General features: G+C 46.3%; 1 protein-coding gene across 1 annotated transcript in view; it reads left to right on the top strand.

Annotated features, from left to right (window-relative positions):
• LOC119938175 (coagulation factor V-like) overlaps positions 1 to 23,408 on the top strand; it is a 44,536-nt gene that overhangs the window by 10,977 nt on the left and 10,151 nt on the right. The window contains exons 5-16 of the mRNA XM_038757880.1: positions 3,510 to 3,653; positions 5,380 to 5,601; positions 8,246 to 8,411; positions 9,239 to 9,416; positions 10,143 to 10,245; positions 13,029 to 13,240; positions 14,206 to 14,356; positions 15,033 to 15,245; positions 16,593 to 18,768; positions 20,254 to 20,428; positions 21,767 to 22,003; positions 22,604 to 22,811. Coding sequence (XP_038613808.1) covers positions 3,510 to 3,653; positions 5,380 to 5,601; positions 8,246 to 8,411; positions 9,239 to 9,416; positions 10,143 to 10,245; positions 13,029 to 13,240; positions 14,206 to 14,356; positions 15,033 to 15,245; positions 16,593 to 18,768; positions 20,254 to 20,428; positions 21,767 to 22,003; positions 22,604 to 22,811 — 4,185 coding nt within the window. The remainder of the gene's footprint in view (positions 1 to 3,509; positions 3,654 to 5,379; positions 5,602 to 8,245; positions 8,412 to 9,238; positions 9,417 to 10,142; positions 10,246 to 13,028; positions 13,241 to 14,205; positions 14,357 to 15,032; positions 15,246 to 16,592; positions 18,769 to 20,253; positions 20,429 to 21,766; positions 22,004 to 22,603; positions 22,812 to 23,408) is intronic.

Raw genomic sequence — 23,408 nt, 5'->3', positions numbered from 1 at the left:
CCTTACCAAGCCTTTCTTGTACAAGACCTGGGTTCAAGTCCTGGCTCGTCACTTGCCTGCTGTGTGACCCTGGGCAAGTCACTTCACTTCTCTGTGCTTCAGTCTCTCATCTGTAAAATGGGGATTAAGACCGTGAACTGCATGTGGGACCTGGTCTGTGTCCCACCTGATTAGTTTGTATCCACCCCAGTGCTTAGAATAGTGTCTAGTAAGCCCTTAGTATACCAATATAAAAAGAAAAAGCACACGATCACCAAAGCTGTCTACTTAGTATCTGCAATGCTTATGATACACCTAGGTTCTTGAAGTGTTCAGATAAAAATGGATAGGAGACAGTCCCTGCCCACATGGAACTCACAATATAGGGATGAAGACAAAGAGAGACCCTGAAACACTCTAGGTTATGGTTTCAAAAATTAAACGGTGCTGGCTGTCAAGGGTTCCCTTCCTCAGCCCAGTTTCAGAGTCTAAGGAACAGAAAATACCAGATCATAATGATAATAATTATGGTATTTGTTAAGCGCTTACTAAGCACCGGGGTGGCTACAAACAAATCGGTTGAGACACAGTCCCTGTCCCGTGTGGGGTTCACAGTCTCAATCCCCATTTTACAGATGAGGTAACAGGAACAGAAGAGTGAAGTGACTTGCCCAAGGTCACACAGCAGACAAGCGGCAGAGATGGGATTAGAACCCATGACCTTCTGACTCCCAGGCACAGGCTCTGGAGAAGCAGTGTGGCTCAGTGGGAAAGAGCATGGGCTTTGGAGTCAGAGGTCAGGGGTTCAAATCCTGGCTCCACCACTTGTCAGCTGTGGGAATTTGGGCAAGTCACTTAACTTCTCTGGGCCTCAGTTCCCTCATCTGTAAAATGGGGATGAAGACTGTGAGCCCCACGTGGGACAACCTCATCACCTTGTATCCCCCCAGCGCTTAGAATAGTGCTTTGCACATAGTAAACACTTAATAAATGCCATTATTATTATTATTAAGTAGCTTGGCCTCGTGAAAAGGGTATGGACCTCAAAGTCACAGGACCTGGGTTCTAATCCCAGCTCTGCCAATTGTGTGCTGTTTGACCTTAGGCAAGTCCCTTAACTCCTCTGGGCCTCAGTTTCTTCATCTGTAAATTGGGGATTCGCTATCTGTCCTCGCTCCTATTTAGAATGAGAGTCCCATGTGGGACAGGGACTGCGTCCAACAGGATTAATTGTATCCAACACAGTGCTTAGAAAAACACTTAGAAGAGTGCTTGACATATAATAAGTGCTAACAAATACCATCATTAAAATTGTGTGGAATTCAAATCCACTGACCCATTTGTAGCCAGTGTGGGGGGATGAGCCCCATGATGGCAGGAGACATTTTTTTATGGTACCTGTTAAGCACATACTATGTGCCAGGCACTGTACTAATCGCTGGGGTAGATAAAAGCTAATTAGGTTGGACACAGTCTACATCCCATGTGGGGCTCATAGTCTTAATTCCCATTTTAAAGATGATGAGAATTGAGGCCCAGAGAAGTGAAGTGACTTGCCCAAGGTAACACAGCAGACAAATGGTGGTGGAGCCGGGTCCTTCTGTCTCCCGGGCCAATGCCCTACTCACTAGGTCACTAGGCTTCTTGGGGCATCCTTCATTAGTAGGAAACTGGATTTAGGATCAATACCATCTTCAATCCTCTCTTATTTATCTAGTAACTGATTAGCTAATCAGTTAGCCAGTACCTATGTTTTTGTTCTTCCCTCTTGCCTGCTCCTGTTTATCCCTTGCTTTATCCTGGACGGCTGCTTAAGGCAATCCCTGTATTTAATGTGCTGAGTGGTTTAACAACTACATTTGGAGAGAGCCATGATAACAGCTGACCCTATCCACTGCCTTCCCCTTTCCAGTCCCCTCTTAAGGCATCAGGAAACACCGACTCATTTGAGATCTCACACGGATACAGTTGCAAAACGCTGGAACATAGGGAAAGAAGGGCCAAAGGATCTGGTTTCTTTCTCAAGCACAGAAGTCACCTGAATATTTTTCAAAATGGAATAGCAATTATAATAATGGTACTTGGTAAGCGCTGGGATAGATCCAAGTCATTGACACACACTCTTAATCCCCATTTTACAGATGAGGGAACTGAGGCCCGGAGAAGTGAAGTGACTTTCCCAGGGTCACAAGGCAGACATGTGGCAGACCTGGGATTAGAACCCAGGTCCTTCTGACTCCGAGGTCCGGGCTCTACCCACTAAGCCATGTCCCACCATTAAAAAGAGAGAGGGTTTAAAAAAGGAGCATATTCATTCTACTTTGCAGGGAGGGTTTACGATGATGAATTGATTGACAGATGGATGAATAGGCCTATTAAAAAAAAACCTCACCATCCGTTTGCACACTTAAATGAGGTCGGAGCAATGATGCATAATGATGTGGCTTGTAATTTTATAACGTTCGATTTTTTCCTCCATTATAGCAGGCTATCCTCATAATGTCCCTTTGAGGTAAAAGGGAGAAATTGGGGACCTCAACTATAAAATGGGGGTTCAATACCTGTTCTCCCTCCTAAAGTGTGAGCCCCATGTGGGACAGGGACTGTGTCCAACTGTATTACCTTGTATCTACCCCATCCCTTAGAACAGTGCTCTACCCATAGTAAGTGCTTAACAAATACCAGAATAACAATAATAAAAATAGCTGCTTGAGGGCAGGGAAAATGCCTACCAAATCTGCTCTATTGCACTCTCCCAAGCACTTAGTACAGTGCTTTGTGCACAGTAAGCACTCAATAATTAACTGAATGATTATTTAGCATTACTCTAAAATTCCATAATCAGCCTTACGAGCAGAATTTCATTTCCTCATAGTTTTCAGAGCCTAGGCTTAACTAGGTCTCCTTAATTTAGTTAAATTTGCATATTTCAAGGCTGACTTAGTTAACTGACCTAGTTAGACCTGTCCATAGTTAAGCTCCATATTTCATCATTATCCAGGTTTGGGGGAAATGAGAGCTTCTCTCTTTCTCTACCTGGAAACTATTAAAAATTGACTAGCCAAACCCAACCGTCATTCTGTAAAGGAACAGCCAGTTTCGTATTGATTTCTGCGTGGGCCCAGTGTTGTAATGAAAACCTTTGGGCAGATGTAGCTTAAATAAGAAATGTTTTTTGTGTTGCCTGCTTCTCCCCAAGACCCCACCTTTTCAAACCATTAATGCAACTGGAAATATATCTGCTCACAGTTCATACTATGCAGCCTCACTGACTCGAATACAGTTAATCGAAGGACTGTAAATCATCCTTTCCTATTCTTCTCAAATATCTTTTCCCCCTTGTTAACCCCACCACATTTCAATCATATTTATTGAGCGCTTACTGCATGCAGAGCACTATACTAAGCGCTTGGGAGACTACAACAGAACAATAAACAGACAAATTCCCCTGCCCACAACAAGCAGTTAACCGGGAACTTCCTTTGCCCTGGAGTTTTCTGGTTCCCTCACGTCTTCCCGTCTTCCCACAGGAAGCCTGACTGAAAGAGGAATTCCGAATATATTTGACAAGCAGCAGGTGTTGATGTTTGCAGTGTTTGATGAGAGCAAAAGCTGGCAACAGAGATCCGCCCTAATGTACACCATCAACGGTTACGCCAATGGGACACTTCCAGGTAACTGGTTCATAGGGTGCCTTGTGGGGTACGTGGAATAAACACTAATTATAATAATAATGATGGCATTTGTTAAGCACTTAGCATTCCTCTGGGGGAAGGTTTCTGTCCAGATCACAGCAGGAGATGTCTGCAGTGGCTATTTCAACCCATGACCACCTAAAGACATCTGAGCTATGGTACTGAGAAGCAGCGTGGCTCAGTGGAAAGAGCCCGGGCTTTGGAGTCAGAGGTCCAGAGGTTCTCTGGGCCTCAATTACCTCATCTGTAAAATGGGGATTAAGACTGTGAGTCCCCCATGGGACAACCTGATCACCTTGTAACCTCCCCAGCACTTAGAACAGTGTTTTGCACATAGTAAGCACTTAATAAATGCCATCATTATTATTATTATTACTGAGGAGGGAGAAGTACTTTATGTACCAAACTCCCTTTCCATCTCAGATGGGCTAAGGAAAAGCGACCACAGTGAAAGTAGCGAGGCTTGGTGGAAAGGAGTCACAGGACCTGGGTTCTAAATCTGGCTACTCCACTTTTCTGCTGTTTAACCTTGGACGACTCACTTAATCCTCATTTCACAGATGAGGCCATTAAGGCACAGAGAAGTTAAGATTGTGAGCGCCATTAAGGGCATGTTCTGTGTCCAACTTTATTAGCTTGCATCTACTGCAGTACTTAATACAATGCCTGGCAACAAGTAAGCATTCAAATACCATTTTTTTAAAAAAGTACACACTGGGTTTTTTAACGCCATTCGCTGCATTGTGCAATCACTGTCTCCATCGGTGGCCAGGCATGTTGTATTAAATATTTTGTATAAAGCGGAATTTTTTTAGTGACTCTACTGTCCAGCCTCATGTACAGTGGCAATGCTGGCATAGGGCACAGCCGATGCAAGTTAATCAATTATTTGTTAATCAATAGTTAACAAATAGTTAACAAAATACACAGAACATGGTGGTGTCTTAATAGTGCTGCAAACATGTCCTGTTCAATTCTCAAATAAATCAAAAGAATGTGATTTGATATCCATTTTTATAATAAATTAGCATCAGCTTGGGATCCTGTAGGCCTGGTTGTTAATTCTTTTTTTTTAATAGTATTTGCTAAGCGTTAACTATGTGCGAGGCACTTTACTAAGCACTGGGGTAGAAGCAACATGACTTAGTCAATCAATCGTATTTATTGAGCGCTTACTGTGTGCAGAGCACTGTACTAAGCGCTTGGGAAGTACAAGTCGGCAACACATAGAGACAGTCCCTACCCAACAGCGGGCTCACAGTCTAGTCGATAGAGACTGGGCCTGAGAGCCAGAAGGTCATGGGTTCTAATCCCCCTTCCGCCACGTGTCTTCTGTGTGACCTTGGGCAAGTCACTTTAACTTCTCTGTGCCTCAGTTACATCACCTGCAAAATAGGGATTAAGACTGAGCCCCACGTTGGACAACCTGATTAGCTTGTATCTACCCCCGTGCTTAGAACAGTGCATGGCACTTAACAAATACAGTTATTATTTTTACTATCACAGTGCTCTCTGCACATAATAAGCAGTCAATAAATATGATGGATTGGCTGACGCTCCCTGTCCTTGTGGGCTCCTAGAAAGGTTCTACCACCTTGGACTGAGTTCTGCTTCATTTTCCTCCATGGCCGAGGGTCCTGCAGATTGGGGGAGAGCAGGGCCCATGGCCCCCGTCCCACCCGCTGCCCTTTTCTTTCTCTTTCAGATATACAAGCCTGCGCCCAGGACCACATCAGTTGGCACCTGATCGGGATGAGCTCCGGGCCGGAGCTGTTCTCCGTTCACTTCAGCGGGCAGGTCCTGGAGCACCAAGGCCACAAGCTCTCCACCTTCAACCTCGTCGGCTCGACGGCTTTCACGGCCAATATGACCGTGAGCCATGAGGGGAGGTGGATGATCTCTTCTCTCATCCCGCTTCACATGCAAGGCAAGGAGATTCATCAGGGGCTGGGAGGCGGGTGTGGCCTGGGAGTTAAAAAGACCTGGGTTCTAGTCCTAGCTCTGCCACTGTCTGTTGGGTGACCTCCGGCAAGTCACTTCACTTCTCTGGGCCTCAGCTCTCTCATCTGTAAAGTGGGGGTTACGGCTGTGAGCCCCATGTGGGCCATGGACTGTGTCCAACCTGATTATCTTTGAGAAGCAGCGTGGCTCATTGGAAAGAGCACGGGCTTAGGAGTCACAGGTCATGGGTTCGAGTCCCAGCTCTGCCACATGTCTGCTGTGTGACCTAGGGCAAGTCACTTAACTTCTCTGTGCCTCAGTTCCCTCAGCTGTAAAATGGGGATTAAGACTGTGAGCCCCACGTGGGGCAACCTGATCACCTTGTATCCCCCCCAGCGCTTAGAACAGTGCTTTGCACATAGTAAGCGCTTAACAAATGCCATCATTATTATTATTATTGTATCTACTCCAGTGCTTAGAACAGTGTCTGGCACATAGTAAGTGCTTGTAAGCGCTTAGTACAGTGCTCTGCACACAGTAAGCGCTCAATAAATACAATTGATTGATTGATTGGCCCTACTGAGAGCTCACCTACTACAGGAGGCCTTCCCAGACTGAGCCCCTTCCTTCCTCTCCCCCTCGTGCCCCTCTCTCCATCCCCCCATCTTACCTCCTTCCCTTCCCCACAGCACCTGTATATATGTATATATGTTTGTACATATTTGTTACTCTATTTATTTATTTATTTTACTTGTACATATCTATTCTATTTATTTTTATTTTGTTAGTATGTTTGGTTTTGTTCTCTGTCTCCCCCTTTTAGACTGTGAGCCCACTGTTGGGTAGGGACCGTCTCTATATGTGGCCAACTTGTACTTCCCAAGCGCTTAGTACAGTGCTCTGCACACAGTAAGCGCTCAATAAATACGATTGATGATGATGATGATGATGATTGACTTTGGGTTCTGTCGCCCCCTGCTGGGCATGGCCGTTTCTCATCACCTTGTGAGAAATTAACGCATCCAAAAATTTTGTTCATTCAGTCGTATTTAATGAGCACTTACTGTGTGCACAGCTTGGAGGGTACAGTTCGGCAATAAATAGAGGCAATCCCTACCCAACAACTGGCTCACATAGGGGAGGGAAGAGAGGGGAAATAAAGGGCAGAGTTTGGAAGCTTCCTCATAGAAGCTACTCCTGAGGAGTGGAAATGGCAATGTTTTTAAAAAAATTAAGCAGCCACTCGGAGCAGAGTACTGCATGAATTACTGGAGTAGTTGCAAAGTCGTCATCATCATCATCAATCATATTTATTGAGCGCTTACTATGTGCAGAGCACTGTACTAAGCGCTTGGGAAGTACAAATTGGCAACATATAGAGACAGTCCCTACCCAACAGTGGGCTCACAGTCTAAAAGGGGGAGACAGAGAACAAAACCAAACATACTAACAAAATACAATAAATAGAATAGATATGTACAAGTAAAATAGAGTAATAAATATGTACAAACATATATACATATATACAGGTGCTGTGGGGAAGGGAAGGAGGTAAGATGGGGGGGATGAAGAGGGGGACGAGGGGGAGAGGAAGGAAGGGGCTCAGTCTGGGAAGGCCTCCTGGAGGAGGTGAGCTCTCAGCAGGGCCTTGAAGGGAGGAAGAGAGCTAGCTTGGCGGATGGGCAGAGGGAGGGCATTCCAGGCCAGGGGGATGACGTGGGCCGGGGGTCGATGGCGGGACAGGCGAGAAAGAGGCATCCTGGTAGAGGGTTGAACGATTTGACCCAAACCACACCTAAAGGGAACAATCAGTTAACATATCAAGGATCTGATATTCAGTAGACAACAATCAAACCGTCAGGAAAAGCCAGTCCTCAATGGAGAAGCAGCATTTTAGTGGAAAGAGCCCAGGCCTGGGAGACAAGATTCATTCATTCATTCATTCAATCGTATATATTGAGCGCTTACTGTGTGCAGAGCACTGTACTAAGCGCTTGGGAAGTACAAGTTGGCAACATATAGAGACGGTCCCTACCCAACAGCAGGCTCACAGTCTAGAAGTGGTGTGGGTACTGGTCCTGGCTCCACCACTTGTCTGCTCTGTGACCTTGGGCACGTCCCTTCACTTCTCTGGACCTCAGTTACATCATCAGTAAAATGGAGATTAAGATTGTGAGCCCCATGTGGGTCAGGGACTTTGCCCAATCTGATTAGCTAGACATAGAATGCGCTTAAGAAATACCATCATTATTATTCAACTAAATTGCATGGATAGCTATTGTACATTTAAAAAACAGAACTGATAGAAATGAGTACCCATCTCACATTAAGCAGTAAGACTTTAAAACTTTTATGCCAAGAAATGAAAGAAACAGGGGTGGCGTCACCCATCTGATTTCACAACCCAGTTGGGGCCAAATACAGTAGGGACTCAATAGGCGTGTATGACTCGAACTCTGGACCTTAAGCTTGCTGTGGGCAGGGAATTTGCCTGATTTTTGTTGTATTGTACTCTCCCAACGCTTAGTTCAGTGCTCTGAACACAGTAAGCACTCAATAAACGTGGTTGAATGAATAAATTGAAAAGCAAAGCAGATATCTCCAATTCACCACCCTGTATTTCAAATCAGCTGGAATGTATGGTTACCTCAACATAAAACCTTGCCAGAAGCAAAGCAGGAGCAACAAAAAAATATCCCGCGACCAGAGACGCCAGATTAAAGACTGGGAATATTTCATCGCTGCTGAGGAAGTAATGTGGGATTATGCACCTGTCATCCCAGGGAACATAGACAAGTAGGTGGAATCACAAACTACACAAAATTTTGTCAGCGAGCCTTCGGAATAAAAATGTGTTTGGTTTCCATCAAAAAGTCAGAAGATATTGGAGCCCAAAAAAGTTAAAGATATTGATTTATAATTTCATATTCTTTCAGGTATCACCTGTTCTAGCAGTGGGTTTGTTTGGGGTTGCAACCCCTGAACAGTCGATGCAGAAGTGGGGGGCTCCTTGGCCCGCTACAACCCCTAAATTAACCCAGCTCTGGCTAGGAGATGGGGAAGCCCTTCAGGCTAAAAAGAAGCAGCTTGAGAAGCAGCCTGGCCTGGTGGAAGGAGCCCAGGCCTGGGGTCCAAGGTCCTGGGTTCTAATTCTGCCTCTGCCACCTGTCTGCTGTATGAGCTTGGGAAAGTTGCTTCATGGCTGTAAAAAACTAGTGAGCCCTATGTGAGATAGGGACTGCATCCAACCTGATCATCTTGTATCTACTTCAGCACTCAGTACAGTGCTTGGCACATAGTAAGTGCTTACAAAATACTACAGTTATTATTATTTTGAAAAAAAAGAGAGCACAGAGTTACTCTCCAGGCTCTGTGGCCGCTCTGGGAAAGTCACTGTTGTTTCAGGGAGTGTGTGTCTCTGTAGGTGTCCTAACAACAGGGCTTCAACTCAGGAGTTTTTTTTTGGGTTTTCAGAGGCTCCCGAGGAGGAAGTGTTACAAGCTCATTGCGGGCAGGGACTGTGTCTATTACGTACTCTCCCAAGCACTTAGTACAGTGCTCTGCACACAGTAAGCATTCAATAAATATGATTGACTAATTTGTTCATTGCTTTTTTTTTTGAGAAAATATAAATCTCGGCACTTGGACAATTTCTCCAACCAAATCGGGAAGATATACAAGAAGGTCGTCTACAAAGAGTATCAGGATGCCTCCTTCACCAAGCGTCGAGAGGCTAGCAAACTCCTGGAAACTGGAATCTTGGGCCCTATTATCAGAGCCCAGGTCAGAGATACAATCAAAGTAAGTGACCAAGGGGGCAGATTGAGAAGCAAAGGTCCGGTCCAGATTTTTCCCAAATGACTGCTTTAAAACAACTGGTTGAAAAGTGATGAAAGGCAACAAAAATCGACACACCTTTCCCTTTCCCCTTCCTCCCCTTTATTCCCCTCCAATCCCAGAGTTCCCGCTCCTCTCCCCAGCTGCCGGCCTCACTTCAAAGTTGTGGGCAGAGAATGTGTCTTCCAATTCTGTTATACTGTACTCTCCCGAGGGCTTAGTACAGTGCTCTGCACATAGAAAGTGCTCGATAAATACAATTGATTGGTAGTGAGAGAGCATGAGGAGGTGGGTGGGGGGGGCTAGAGAGGGTTGGAGAGGCTGAAAGAGTGACGATGAGCGAGATTAGGGGGAACACTGCAGCAGTGGGAGTAATTGAGAAAAGTTCTCCTCCTCTAGACTATAAGCTCATTATGAGCATGGAATATGACTGTTAATTGCTGTATTGTGCAAGCACTTAGTATAGTGTTCTGCACACAGTAAGCGCTAAATAAGTGATTGAATGAATGACATACAGACACTGGCCACCTGATGAAATGGCACACTGGAAGATTTCTGGTTTTTCCATACAAGGTTGACAACACTTTTTACAGAGAATGGTTCATTTTAAGGGCATTTTCACAGCCAGGGGTCTGGATCGAGCGTGCCTGATGCTGAACTTCGGTGGTCTCCGATTTTTCATCCCTGTAGGTCGTGTTCAAGAACCTGGCCAGCCGCCCCTATAGCATCTACCCTCATGGGGTATCACTTTCCAAGAGAGAAGAAGGAGCGTCCTATCCTGGGGATACCTCAGGTCTGAATCTTTGCTTACTTCGAACAAACCACAAAACCCGATTATTCTTTGGATCCCCTCTCAGGGAGTTAGGTGAACCCAATGGCGGGTGAGGTGGCCCTACTATCCCCAGTTCAAGAGCACATTGGCGGCCTGCACTACTCAAAGCCAGAGACGATTTAGGCGCAGGTGAGCATGGCCAGGGTTTTGGCAGGGCAGAACAAGCTGCAGGAACTGAAGAGCTGCAAATCCCAAACATGAGAGGGAGGAAGGAGAGAGACAGACAGACAGACAGAATGGTGAGCAAGCATTCCGGGAGGGACCCAGGGGAGGATTGGTGAGCAGTGATGGCAAGCAAGAGACGACCAGGGATCGACTTGGGGAACTTGGTAGACTGTAAGCTCCTCCATTATTCTACTGTGAGCTCCTCAAGGGCAGGGATCGTGTCTGGCAACTGTGTGCACCTAAGCGCTCAATAAATACCAATGATTGATCTCTGCCCTTTGAGAGGCCTGGAGTAGTGGCACACTGTAGCCTGCCTCCGCCACACTCAAAGTGTAATCAAGCAAATGTCCTAGCTTTTCACCAGGAGCCGCTCAGCAAGCAGAGTGTGTCTGCACTGGTCTCTGGCTGAGCGGGAAATGCGCTCTTTGCCCAAGAGGGTGGGAGGGCAGTTGGAGACACCTCCCTTAGTGGTCCAATTTGTACTTCCCAAGCGCTTAGTACAGTGCTCTGCACATAGTAAGCGCTCAATAAATACGATTGATGATGATGATCATCCTCTCCAAACTTAACTATAATAATAATAATAATAATAATCTCTTCCTCCCTTCAAGGCCCTGCTGAGAGCTCACCTCCTCCAGGAGGCCTTCCCAGACTGAGCCCCTTCCTTCCTCTCCCCCTCGTCCCCCTCTCCATCCCCCCATCTTACCTCCTTCCCTTCCCCACAGCACCTGTATATATGTATATATGTTTGTACATATTTTTTTACTCTATTTATTTATTTTATTTGTACATATCTATTCTATTTATTTTATTTTGTTAGTATGTTTGGTTTTGTTCTCTGTCTCCCCCTTTTAGACTGTGAGCCCACTGTTGGGTAGGGACTGTCTCTACATGTTGCCAATTTGTACTTCCCAAGAGCTTAGTACAGTGCTCTGCACATAGTAAGCGCTCAATAAATACGATTGATGATGATGATGAATTATTATGATATCTGTTAAGTGCTTACTATGTGCCAGGCACTGCATTAAGCGCCGGGGTGAATACAAGCAAGTCCGATTAGACAGAGTCCCTGTCCCAGATGGGACTCACAGTCTCAATACCCATTTTACAGTTGAGGTAACAGGCCCAGAGAAGCCAAGTGACTTGCCCAGTGTCATACAGCACACAAGTAGCAGAACTGGGATTAGAACCCATGACCTTCTGATTCCCAGGCCCATGCTCTGTCCACTATGCCATGCTGCTTCTCAACTTAAATTCATTCATTCAATCGTATTTATTGAGTGCTTACTGTGTGCACAGCACTGTACTAAGCGCTTGGGAAGTACAAGTCGGCAACATATAGAGACAGTCCCTACCCGACAACGGGCTCACAGTCTAGATGGGGGAGAGAGACAACAAAACAAAACATGTGGACAGGCGTCAAGTCATAAATGAGACCAAAACTTCCCCAGAGTCAACTGAAAGCGATTTGTTCCACCTAAATGAATGGCCAAAGTGCAGCTAGCAAAGGGCACTTATGTTCAGACTAATCTTGTTGTGGGCAGGGAATTGTTCTACCATACTCTTCCAAGCGCTTAGTACAGTGCTGTGCACACAGTTAGTGCTCAATAAATCCAACTGATCAGAGTAGGGTCAGTCAGTTCTGTCAGAACCCGGGTTTTCAATAGGAGTTTTGGAAGGGAATGCAACAGCAGAAGAAAGGAATGCTATCGTGAACATTTGAGTTCAGCCCGACGTGCTGTCAGAAGAACCGGGTCGGGGAGTGTGCGGGGAGTAAGAGCCACGTAAGTTTTCCTTCACGTGGTATTTGGACAGGCCAGCCGCCACGCCCTGGGATGACTGGGTGAAACGTGGCAGAATTCCCAGGGTTGCAGGACCGCATACCCTGGCCTGGCTTAACCAGAAGGCTCGGATAAGCCGCTTGCCAGAAATGTTTTCCACCATACAGAAAAGCCATCATGAATAATAATCAGGCAGAAACTCCTCACCCTGGGCTTCAAGGCTGTCCATCACCTCGCCCCCTCCTACCTCACCTCCCTTCTCTCCTTCTACAGCCCAGCCCGCACCCTCCGCTCCTCTGCCGCTAATCTCCTCACCGTACCTCGTTCTCGCCTGTCCCGCCATCGACCCCCGGCCCACGTCAACCCCCGGGCCCGGAATGCCCTCCCTCTGCCCATCCGCCAAGCTAGCTCTCTTCCTCCCTTCAAGGCCCTGCTGAGAGCTCACCTCCTCCAGGAGGCCTTCCCAGACTGAGCCCCTTCCTTCCTCTCCCCCTCGTCCCCCTCTCCATCCCCCCCATCTTACCTCCTTCCCTTCCCCACAGCACCTGTATATATGTATATATGTTTGTACATATTTATTACTCCATTTTACTTGTACATATCTATTCTATTTATTTTATTTTGTTAGTATGTTTGGTTTTGTTCTCTGTCTCCCCCTTTTAGACTGTGAGCCCACTGTTGGGTAGGGACTGTCTCTGTATGTTGCCAATTTGTACTTCCCAAGCGCTTAGTACAGTGCTCTGCACATAGTAAGCACTCAATAAATACGATTGATGATGATGATAAATTATCCTTCAGGCAACAGCACCCTGAGCAGAGCAGTGCAGCCGGGTGAAATCTACACCTATCAGTGGAACATCTTGGAGTCCGACGAACCTTCCGAGAAGGATGTACAGTGCATCACAAGACCTTATTACAGCGCGGTGGATGTCACCAGGGATATCGCCTCTGGCCTGATCGGGCTCCTTCTGATCTGCAAGGGCCGGTCCCTGGACAAACGGGGCATGCAGGTACTGCATTCTGGCAGTAACCCTGCAGAGAGGGTAAACGTTCATTCAGTCAAGAAATAGCTCCTGAATCAGAGAGCAGATTGGGCTAGAATCCTGTCCATCCTTATTTGGATATGCAGAGCTCTACAACATAATAATAATTATAATAATTATGGTATTTGTTCAGCACTTACTATGTGCCCGGCCCTGTACTAAATGCTAGGGTGGATACAAGCAAATCGGGTTGGACATGGTCCCTGTCTCATGTGGGGCTCACAGTCTTAATCCCCATTTTACAGATGGGGTAACTGAGGCACAGAGAGGTGAAGTGACTTGCCCAAGGTCACAAGCAGACAAGAGGCGGAGCCAGGATTAGAATCCATGACCTTCTGAGTTCCAGACCTATGCTCTATCCACAGTGCAAAGCTGCTTCAAACAATTTCCCAGAATTTTTTCCACGAGTGCATGCGATAAATTCTGGTAATTGAGATTTGGAAATTGGAACTTTTGTAGTTTATGTATGGGTGGACCTGTTTGTACCTGAAATTCTTAATTATAATGCTTTGTTAAGCACTTACTGTGTGTCAAGCACTGGGGTAGATACAATTTGATCAGGTCAAAGTCCCTGTCCCCCATGGGGCTCAGAGACTAAGCAGGCGAGGAAACAGATATCAAATCCCCATTTTTACAGTTGAGGAAACTCAGGCCCAGAGAGGTTATGCCCAGGGCACACAGTAGGCAAGTGGCAGAGCCAGGATTAGAACCCAGGTCCTCTGACTCCCAAGCCTGTGCTTTTTCCCCTAGGCCACGCTACTTCTCAGGGATTGGGAGGTTTAAAATATCCTATTCCAATGAACCAAAACTTGGGACTCCAAATACCTAAAAAGAGATACCCTTTCAATTCTGGGGAGAGGTCCGTTTTGGTATCATGCGAGCCTACTTTTAAAATAACGCCTCTGTAATACGACCCGGCCATTGACTTTCAGATGAAAGCGGATATTGAGCAGCAAGTCGTGTTTGCTGTCTTCGATGAGAACAACAGTTGGTACATCGAGGACAACATCAACAAATTTTGCCAAGACCCCGCCAGCGTCAAACGAGACGATCCCAGGTTTTATGAGTCGAACGTCATGAGCAGTAAGTAGATGCCCCGTTCGTTCTTGAGATTTTTCACTCAGATGGTAGGAATTCACTATGGCCCTTGTCGAAGGCGGAGAGGAAGGAGGTGGGACAATTATTGCTCGAGATTCCTTCCAGTCCTCTATGAGTAGCATGAGAACAGGGCTGCTAGAATCCATCCTTCTACATATTTATTACTCTATTTTACTTGTACATATCTATTCTATTTATTTTATTTTGTTAGTATGTTTGGTTTTGTTCTCTGTCTCCCCCTTTTAGACTGTGAGCCCACTGTTAGGTAGGGACTGTCTCTATATGTTGCCAACTTGTACTTCCCAAGGGCTTAGTACAGTGCTCTGCACACAGTAAGCGCTCAATAAATACGATTGATTGATTGATTGATCCTTTTGGCTGAAGTTCGGGGGTCGGGTACGAAGAGCGTCACTGAAGCCTTTGCTCATTGCTTCTTGGAGGGTCCGGTGAGTGGGGTGACTATTTCAGGGCTGCTGAAAGATGGGTGGTTTGGCAACCTGCGTTCCTTTTTCTTTCAGACTTTTCTTTCTCTGGACTGTAAGCTCGTTGTGAGCAGGGAACCTGTCTGCTAATTCTGTTGTATTGTACTCTCCCAAGCTCTTAGTAAGGTGCTCTGCACATAGTAAGCGCTCAACAAATACCATTGATTGATTGATTTCAGCCATTAATGGCTTTGTGCCCGAGAGCCTTCCAATCCTGGGATTTTGCTTCGACGACGTCGTCCAGTGGAACTTCTGCAGCATAGGCTCCCAGAACACGATTGTCACCGTTCACTTCACCGGACACTCCTTTTGGTACGAAGGGAGGCCAGAAGATGTCCTGACTCTCTTCCCCATGAGTGGAAAATCCGTTACCGTTCCAATGGACAATGTTGGTAAGTAGAAAGGCTTCACTGGGCCATTTTGTTTAGTGACTATTGTTCCTCAGGGAATGTGCCTGTTTTATGGTTATATTGTACTCTCCCAAGAGCTTAGTACAGTGCTCTGCACACAGTAATTGCTCAATAAATACAATGAATTGATTGATTATAGGGCTGCCTCACAACAGCTTAACACAGCTTTCTTGGCAGTTTGGAAGACACTTTTTTATGATACTTGTTAAGCACTATGTTAATTCATTCATTCGTATTTATTGAGTACTTACTGTGTGCAGAGCACTGTACTAAGCGCTTGGAAAGTACAATTTGGTGACAAATAGAGACAATCCCTACCCAACAACGGGTTCACAGTCCAGAAGTGCCAGGCACTTTCCTAAGCGCAGAGGTAGGTATGAGTTAATCAGGTTGGACAGGTTCATGTCCCACATGGGGCTCACAGCCTTAATCCCCATTTCACAGATGAGGTAACTGAGGCCCAGAGCAGTGAAGTGACTTGCCCAAAGTCACACAGCAGATAAGCGGTGGAGCCGGGATTAGAACCCAGGTCCTTCTGATTTACAGGCCCATGCTCTATCCACTAGACCACGATGCAACCTTCTGATAGTTATATAATCAGTATACTCTTCGAGTACATCAGATGATGGTCTGTCCAATAGTTCACAGAAGGTATGCTGGACGCAGACTATGTTCTTGAGGTCCACAGGGCCCCACTTCGTGGGGGATCGTAGGGGGTGATAGACTCCCACCACTTTTTGAGTTGGACTCCCTCATTTGCTCATCTCAGATCTCTAACGAAACCTGAGTTTCCCATTGGAGCTTAGACCGTCAGTCCCAAGTGGGACAGGGACTGTATCCAACCTAATGATCTTGTATCTACCCCTGACATCTGTGTGGTGCTTGCCACGGAGTAAGCCCTTAACAAATACCATAATTATGAAAAGACCCAAAATGGTGGTTTTCTGACCTACTAGCTCTCTGAAGCCTGTCCCCTCCCAAGCCTCAACCCCCGCCAAAAAAACCTTCTCTCTTTTGGCCTGGTCCGTGCACAGAATGAAAGTTCACACATCTATCGAGTCCTCTCTGCTAGATTATGCTGTTTAGACAGCGGCTGTACAGAAGGTGTTTTTCTTTTGTTTGGAAGGGGGACCTTTAACTCCCATGTCTCAATTACTCCCTTGCCCTACTGTTCCTGTTTTTCCTTGTAGCTGCTCTCCTACTTGGAAGGAGCATCGGCAGTGTCCAGAGGGGGTGGGAGATGGGAAAGAAAGGGCTGATCCAAATGATCAGACAGATCCCGATGGCATTCAGTCTTCTGCAACCCAAGTTTTCTTCATGGTTTTCCAGGGACCTGGATGGTGACCTCCATGGGGTCAGCGAAGAGAGATGAAAGCATAGGGCTCAAATTCCGGGATGTCAAATGTATAAGAGATTACTCCAATTATGATTATGAGGAAATCATATTTGATTCAATAAAGAAGACTCTTAAGTCTGACTTCACCGACCCCGTCTCTCCTGATGGTAACTCAGAAGACCCTTTACCCGACAAGGATTTTTTTGATTATCAAGATGCCCTGGCTTTAGAACTAGGACTAAGATCCTTCAAAAATAGAGGAGTGGCTCCAGAATTAGAGCTGCTCCCGAATCTTACAGCTCTTGCTCTAAATGATAGTCTGGATCCCAGTACGCAGAGTACCGGAGAAGCTAATGCGTCAGACCCTTCGCCGCCACGTAAAATTGAGAGCTTCCTGACAGAAGACCTGTCAGAACCTCAGACCACCTCCCCTGACCCCGCCATCCCGACAGCCGGGAATCTTCCGGAGCATCTCCAGGGAGCAGGCGGGCATTCCATCGTACAACGCTCTGTAGCGGAGAATTCCGTACTCCCTTCTGACCAACTCGAAGGCATCCCAGCTTCAGATGTGAAGGAGATGGGATTGTTTCCCGATGGGGAAGGAATGAGCCAGGAAGTTGCCGAGGAGGAAGGCAGTCAAGCAAGGGCTATGTCCCAAGTTTCCGATAATTTGAGTTTAGTGGAGAAAGGTGGCGAGGGGTCAGAAAGACGCCCTCTCCCTCAATCAGAAATAGCCTCGGGTAGCTCTCCGGAGGGTGTCCCTTCGGAAGATTCTTCGTTACTCAGCAGTGTCACTCCAGGAGCAAGAAGACAACCTCCCGGTCATCAGTTCCTCTCAGGGCGGAAGGACCCATCTAAGATGCCCATTGAGAACTGGAATCTGGGCTCTGAGAAAGAGGGCTTAGAAAACATTAAACGTACAAATGAAGGCACGTCATTCAACAAGGTCCCAAAAGGCCCCTGGTTTGCCTCTGAGTCTTGGAGAGAGCGCATCCATTTGGCTAACAAACAGGGTACACCAGTGAGCCATCAGAAGCTTGCAGAACACAGGCAAAAAATAAAGAGAGCCAAGCCCAAACTCCCGAATCAGGGAGCGGATGGTGTGAACACCCCATTAAGGCCAGCGATGGCTTTCATTAAGACCCGAAGAAAGAAAATTGATAAATCAGTTTCCCATTTTGCAATGTCTCCAAGGGGCTTTAATCCTCTACATGGAAGTAAGCCAAATGGCTCATTTTCACCTGACCCAGCTAATCGCACCTCCTCGCTCAATGAGTCCAACTGGACAAGCCCTTCCCCGGCTGTCAGTCCAACATCCCCGCTGTTGACTGTCAATCAGTCACTCCAGCCGCTGAGCTTCGATCACATGTCTCCTTCACTGGGCCCCAGCCACGAGCCCCTGCCTCTGCCTCTCGATCAAAATGTCTCGTTGCAGGACCCCATCCCGACATCCCCAGGGCCGGCTTTTAACCAGCCGTCCCCACCATCTCCCCGTTTCAACGAGACAGCCTCTCCGCTGGGCCCCCGACTGCCAGATCTCTATCCGACATCGACACTACTGCATTCCCAATGGCCATCTCACCCGTCTGACCGCCAGACGGTCACCGGACCGCCGGGTCACGGCCAGACGACCCCGTCGTCCTCTTCTGACCGGACCTCGCCCACGTGGGATCCCGAGCGGGACGGTCACCAGAGGCTCCTGACACCGCATTCTGAACGGACGACGCCGTATTTCGAACGGACGACTTTGCCCCTGGATCAGGTGTCCGAGTTGCCAGATCTTGGCCGGCTTCTTCCTCCTGAGCCCACTCAAACACTCACTAACCTGAACCAAAGCGAGACCCCTTTGTCTCTGCCAGCTGAACCCGGTGACACGCTGACTCCCAGGCAGATGAAGCCGGAGGTTATAGTGGGGCTGACCAAGGAAAATGGGGATTACATTGAATATGTTCCAGGGCTGGAGATCCAGAACAGCGATGAAGATCTGGCTGAGATTCAATACGTGGCCTACGATAACCCTTATGAAAATGATTCCAGGGCAAACCCAAACACACTCCGCAATCCGGACACCATCGCTTCCTGGTACATCCGCAGCTATAACGGAAACCGAAAGTATTACTATATTGCTGCTGAGGAAGTATTTTGGGACTACTCCGGATTGAGGAAAAGGTCAGGTAAATTTTCTTCTTTCAACTTATCTGCTACTAATTTCTGAGGAGAGGTTCACCGTCACGAGCCTCGTGCGGCTGTTGTCATTTTCAACTAGAGGGCTCTATTAACCTGTCACTTCATATTGTGCAATTGTTGCCTAGTATAGTTTGAAACACTCTATGTGATCGGAGACATAAAATAGCTTAACGAAAACCACAGAATAAACTGTATTATCTGGCTCCCTTTACCTGTCAGTCAGTCAATTGCACTTATTGAGCACTTACTATGTGCAGAGCACCATACTAAGTGCTTGGCAGAGTATGCTATAACAATAAACAGGCATATTCCCTGGCCACAGCAAGCTTATGATCTAGAAGAGGACTGTACCTGATGATCTTGTATCTACCCCAGTGTTTAGTACAGTGTTTGGCACATAGCAATTGCTTAACAAATATCACGGTTATTATTATTACCAAACCGAGAGCGCTGGCAACAAGACTGCAATCTTAATTGTGCGTAAGGGACATGTCTACCAATGCTGTCATACTGTCCTCTCCCAAGTGCTTAGTACTGTGTGCAGAGCACTGTAAGTGTTCAATAAATAAGCTTGATTGACTCTGTAGAAGCTTTGCCAATTTCCTTATAGAGAGCATCTCCCCTGGCAGTCTGACTCTTTATTCCTTCCTGACTTAATCCATGTTTTGGAGTAATCAACCTGTCCCATTCCTCGAGTGTGCTGGATAACAACAATTTTACTGAAATGTGTTCAGTGCTAAAGGCTCCCAGTTAACATTCATTTGAGAACTTTATCCATTAGGTTTAAAAGACGTCAGCCTGATCCACTGGGAAAGTAGCATGGTCTAATGGAAAGAGTCCGGACCTGAGAGTCAGATGACCAGCATGCTAAACCCACCTCTGCCACGTGTCTGCTGTGCGACCATGGCCAGATCACTTAACTTCTCTGTGCCTCGTTACCTCATTTGCCAAATGGGGACTAAATCCTACTCCCTCCTACTTAGACTGTGAGGCCCATGTGGGAAAGGGACAGGGTCCAACCTAATTAACTTTTATATACCCCAGCACTTAGAACAGTGCTTGGCATATGGTAAGAGCTTAACCAGTACCATAAAAATAGCAAGACTTAAATACCAAAATTATTAATATCCAGATTCTCCCAGGGTCCAAGTTACTCCATGGCTTAACGATACCTACATTCAGCAGAATAATATTTCAGCATGAGCAGATGCCAGACGACTGTCTAGCACCCCAACACAGCTCCAATCCCCAGTATATCTATCGTCTGACGGGAGGGCCCTTCGCATCAGTTCACCTGCTTTCTCTTCAGAAATTTGTCCTTTCAATTTTTAACTTTCCTTACAATCTAGCCAAGAATTTTTTCCAAACTTTCTGATAATGCAAATTTTTCCAATTATTCTATTAAGCCTGTATACATGTATAAGCGCTTATGTGCGTGTGTTGATGTACGTGCTCTTATTCCATTAGCGAAACAAAAATGGGCCATTCCGGTAGCATTGCAGGGAACAACGTGTACAAAAAGGTGATTTTCCGAAGCTACCTCGACAGCACCTTCACGACTCCAGATCCGCGGGGGGAGGACGAGGAGCATCTTGGAATCCTGGGCCCCGTCATCAGAGCCGAGGTGGATGATGTGATACAAGTAAGATGGCTTTTAAGCATGGGAGGGTTTGTTTGGTGTTTTTTTTCAAATGGTATTTGCTAAATGTATACAATGTGCCAGGCATGAACCATGGCTTAGAACCGCACTGACAGAGAAAGCTGGCTTAGATAATCGGCAGAGGGGAGTTTGAAAGAGGAGTGTTAGCTCTGGGCTTTCTCCCACCTCACCAACTGCTGCTCCTCAAAGCTTTCCCCAAAACAGCATGGCCTGGTGGGGAGAGAACAGGCCCGGTAGTTAGAGGATCAGGGTTCCAATCCCAGCTCCATCACTTAACTGCTGTGTGACCTTGGGTAAGTCACTTAACTTCTCTTGGCCTCAGTGTCCTCCTCTATAAAATGGGTATTCAATGAGAAGCAGCGTGGCTCAGTGGAAAGAGCCTGGGCTGGGGAGCCGGAGGTCGTGGGTTCTAATCCCGGCTCCGCCACGTATCAGCTGTGTGACCTTGGGCAAGTCACTTAACTTCTCTGGGCCTTAGTTCCCTCACCTGTAAAATGGGGATGAAGACTGTGAGCCCCATGTGGGACAACCTGATTACTTGTATCTACCCCAGCACTTAGAACAGTGCTTGGCACATAGTAAGGGCTTAAATACCAATATTATTATTATTATTATTATTATTATTATTATTATTACCACCTTGTTCTCCCTCCCTCTAAGATTGTGAGCTCCATTTGGGACAGGGACTGTGTCTAACCTGAACATCTTGTATCTCCCCCAGTGAGATACAAGGTAGATATGGAGGCAGTTTTGGAAAATCACCTTTTGTGTCCCCTGGGATAGGCCCATTTTTGTTTCACTAATGGAATAAGAGCATGCGCACACACGTGCACACACACACGCTTATATACATATACAGTTTTAACAAAATAATTGGAAAAATTTGCATTATCGAAGTTTGGAAAAGAAAGCCAAAAAGTAGCTCAGGCCCTTGGAGAATCTGGATACTAATAATAACTTCGTATTTACTTCCCTTAAAGGCTTTCCCAATCCTTTTGTTGCTGAATGCTAATTGTGCAACATGCACTTGGGTTTCTGAAAAAGGACCAGAATCCTTCCTGCATTAATAGAGAACAGTTAATACTTGGCTACGAAACTCCCCTGGAAGGCAGAGTTGGGGCAAGTGAAGGAGAGGCCGGAAAATTTTAGGGAGGGGAGAGTCTGGAGGAGGGAAAATCCCAACAGGGAGAGTTTTTCTAGAGCCCCATGGTCTACTGGATAGAGCGAGGGCCTGGGAGTAGGGGTGGGATCATCAAATCTCTGTTCACTGCATTGGCTCAACTGCATAACATTCTTAGGATTCTCCTTTCTGTTTTCCAGGTCCGTTTTAAAAACCTAGCATCGCGGCCTTATTCTCTCCACGCCCACGGGCTTTCCTATGAGAAATCTTCAGAGGGAAAGAGCTACGAAGATGAGTCGCCCGAGTGGTTTAAAAATGATAGTGCCGTGCAGCCTAATAGCAGTTACACTTACGTGTGGCACGCGACGGAGAAATCGGGCCCAGAAAATGAAGGATTGGCCTGCCGAATCTGGGCCTATTACTCTGCCGTGAACCCGGTAAGGTCAAAGGGCATTTCTGGAAAGATACCCCAGCCCAGTGAGAGCAAAAATTAGCCTCTATCTCTGCTTTTTAGGAAGGATACTAATTAAAGGAGGCTTAATTTAGAAGTAGCAAGACTCAGTGGATAAAGCAAGGGCTTGGGAGTCAGATGGTATTGGGTTCTAATCCCAGCTCCGCCACTTGTCTGCTGTGTGACCTGGGGCAAATTGTTTTGATTTTCTGTTCCTCAGTTACCTAATGTGTACAATAAGGATTGAACTGTGAACCTCATGTGGGACAGGGACTGTGTCCAACCGGATTTGCTAGTATCCCCGGATTTGCTTGTATCCACCCCAGTGCTTATTACAGTGCCTGGCACGTAGTACGCACTTAAATATTATCATTATTATTACTAATGATAATTTCAAGTTGAGTGAGTTAGAATAGAAGCTTGCCAAGAGGAAGGGAATAATATGACATCATGTGGGTTGAGAGCGATTGAGAAGCTGTGTCGAATTCCTACCTGTAGATTCACTCTCAGTGCTCTGCACCCAGTAAGCACTTAGTAAACACTATTATTATGAAGGAAAACAATACAACTTGTTATTGTCTTCCAGGAAAAAGATATCCAGTCGGGCTTGATAGGTCCCCTCTTGGTCTGTCACAAAGGAACACTGCATAAAAAGAGCAACCAGCCGGTGGACACACGAGAGTTTGTCTTGCTTTTCATGATCTTTGATGAAGAGAAGAGCTGGTACTTCGACAAAAAATCCAAAAGGACTACGTTGGAGAAATCCTCCGTACAAACATCTCACAAGTTTCATGGTATCTACCAACTCTATTGAATTGTACTCTCCCAAGTGCTTGGTACAATGCTGTGTACCCAGTAAGTGCTCAGTAAATAGCACTGACTGATTAGTGGATATCCCTCTGCCTGAATTGCCGGTATGGTTGGGGAGGAAGTGGGTAATGAGGGAAGCGGTTCTGATATCACGCCTACCAAGCTTTGCACATAGTAAGCGCTTAATAAATGCCATTATTATTATTCCTCTTACTCTTAGAGAAGCAGCATGGCTCAGTGGAAAGAGCCCGGGCTTTGGAGTCAGAGGTCAAGGGTTCAAATCCCGGCTCGGCTAATTGTCAGCTGTGTGACTTTGAGGCACAGAGAAGTTACGTGACTTGCCCAGTTACCTCATCTGTAAAATGGGGATTAAAACTGTGAGCCCCCTGTGGGACAACCTGATCACCTTGTAACCTCCCCAGTGCTTAGAACAGTGCTTTGCACATAGTAAGTGCTTAATAAATGCCATCTTTATTATTATTTATTACTCCCCCAAGTGCTCAGTACAGAGCTCTGCCCACAGTATGCGCTCAAGAAACATCATTAATTAACGGTATCTGGTATTTTTCAATTGGCACGTT

This window comes from Tachyglossus aculeatus, chromosome 16 (assembly GCF_015852505.1).
Source record: "Tachyglossus aculeatus isolate mTacAcu1 chromosome 16, mTacAcu1.pri, whole genome shotgun sequence".
Taxonomy (NCBI): domain Eukaryota; kingdom Metazoa; phylum Chordata; class Mammalia; order Monotremata; family Tachyglossidae; genus Tachyglossus; species Tachyglossus aculeatus.
The sequence above is the reverse complement of the archived record's forward strand: the minus strand, read 5'-3'. Positions and strand labels throughout refer to the sequence as shown.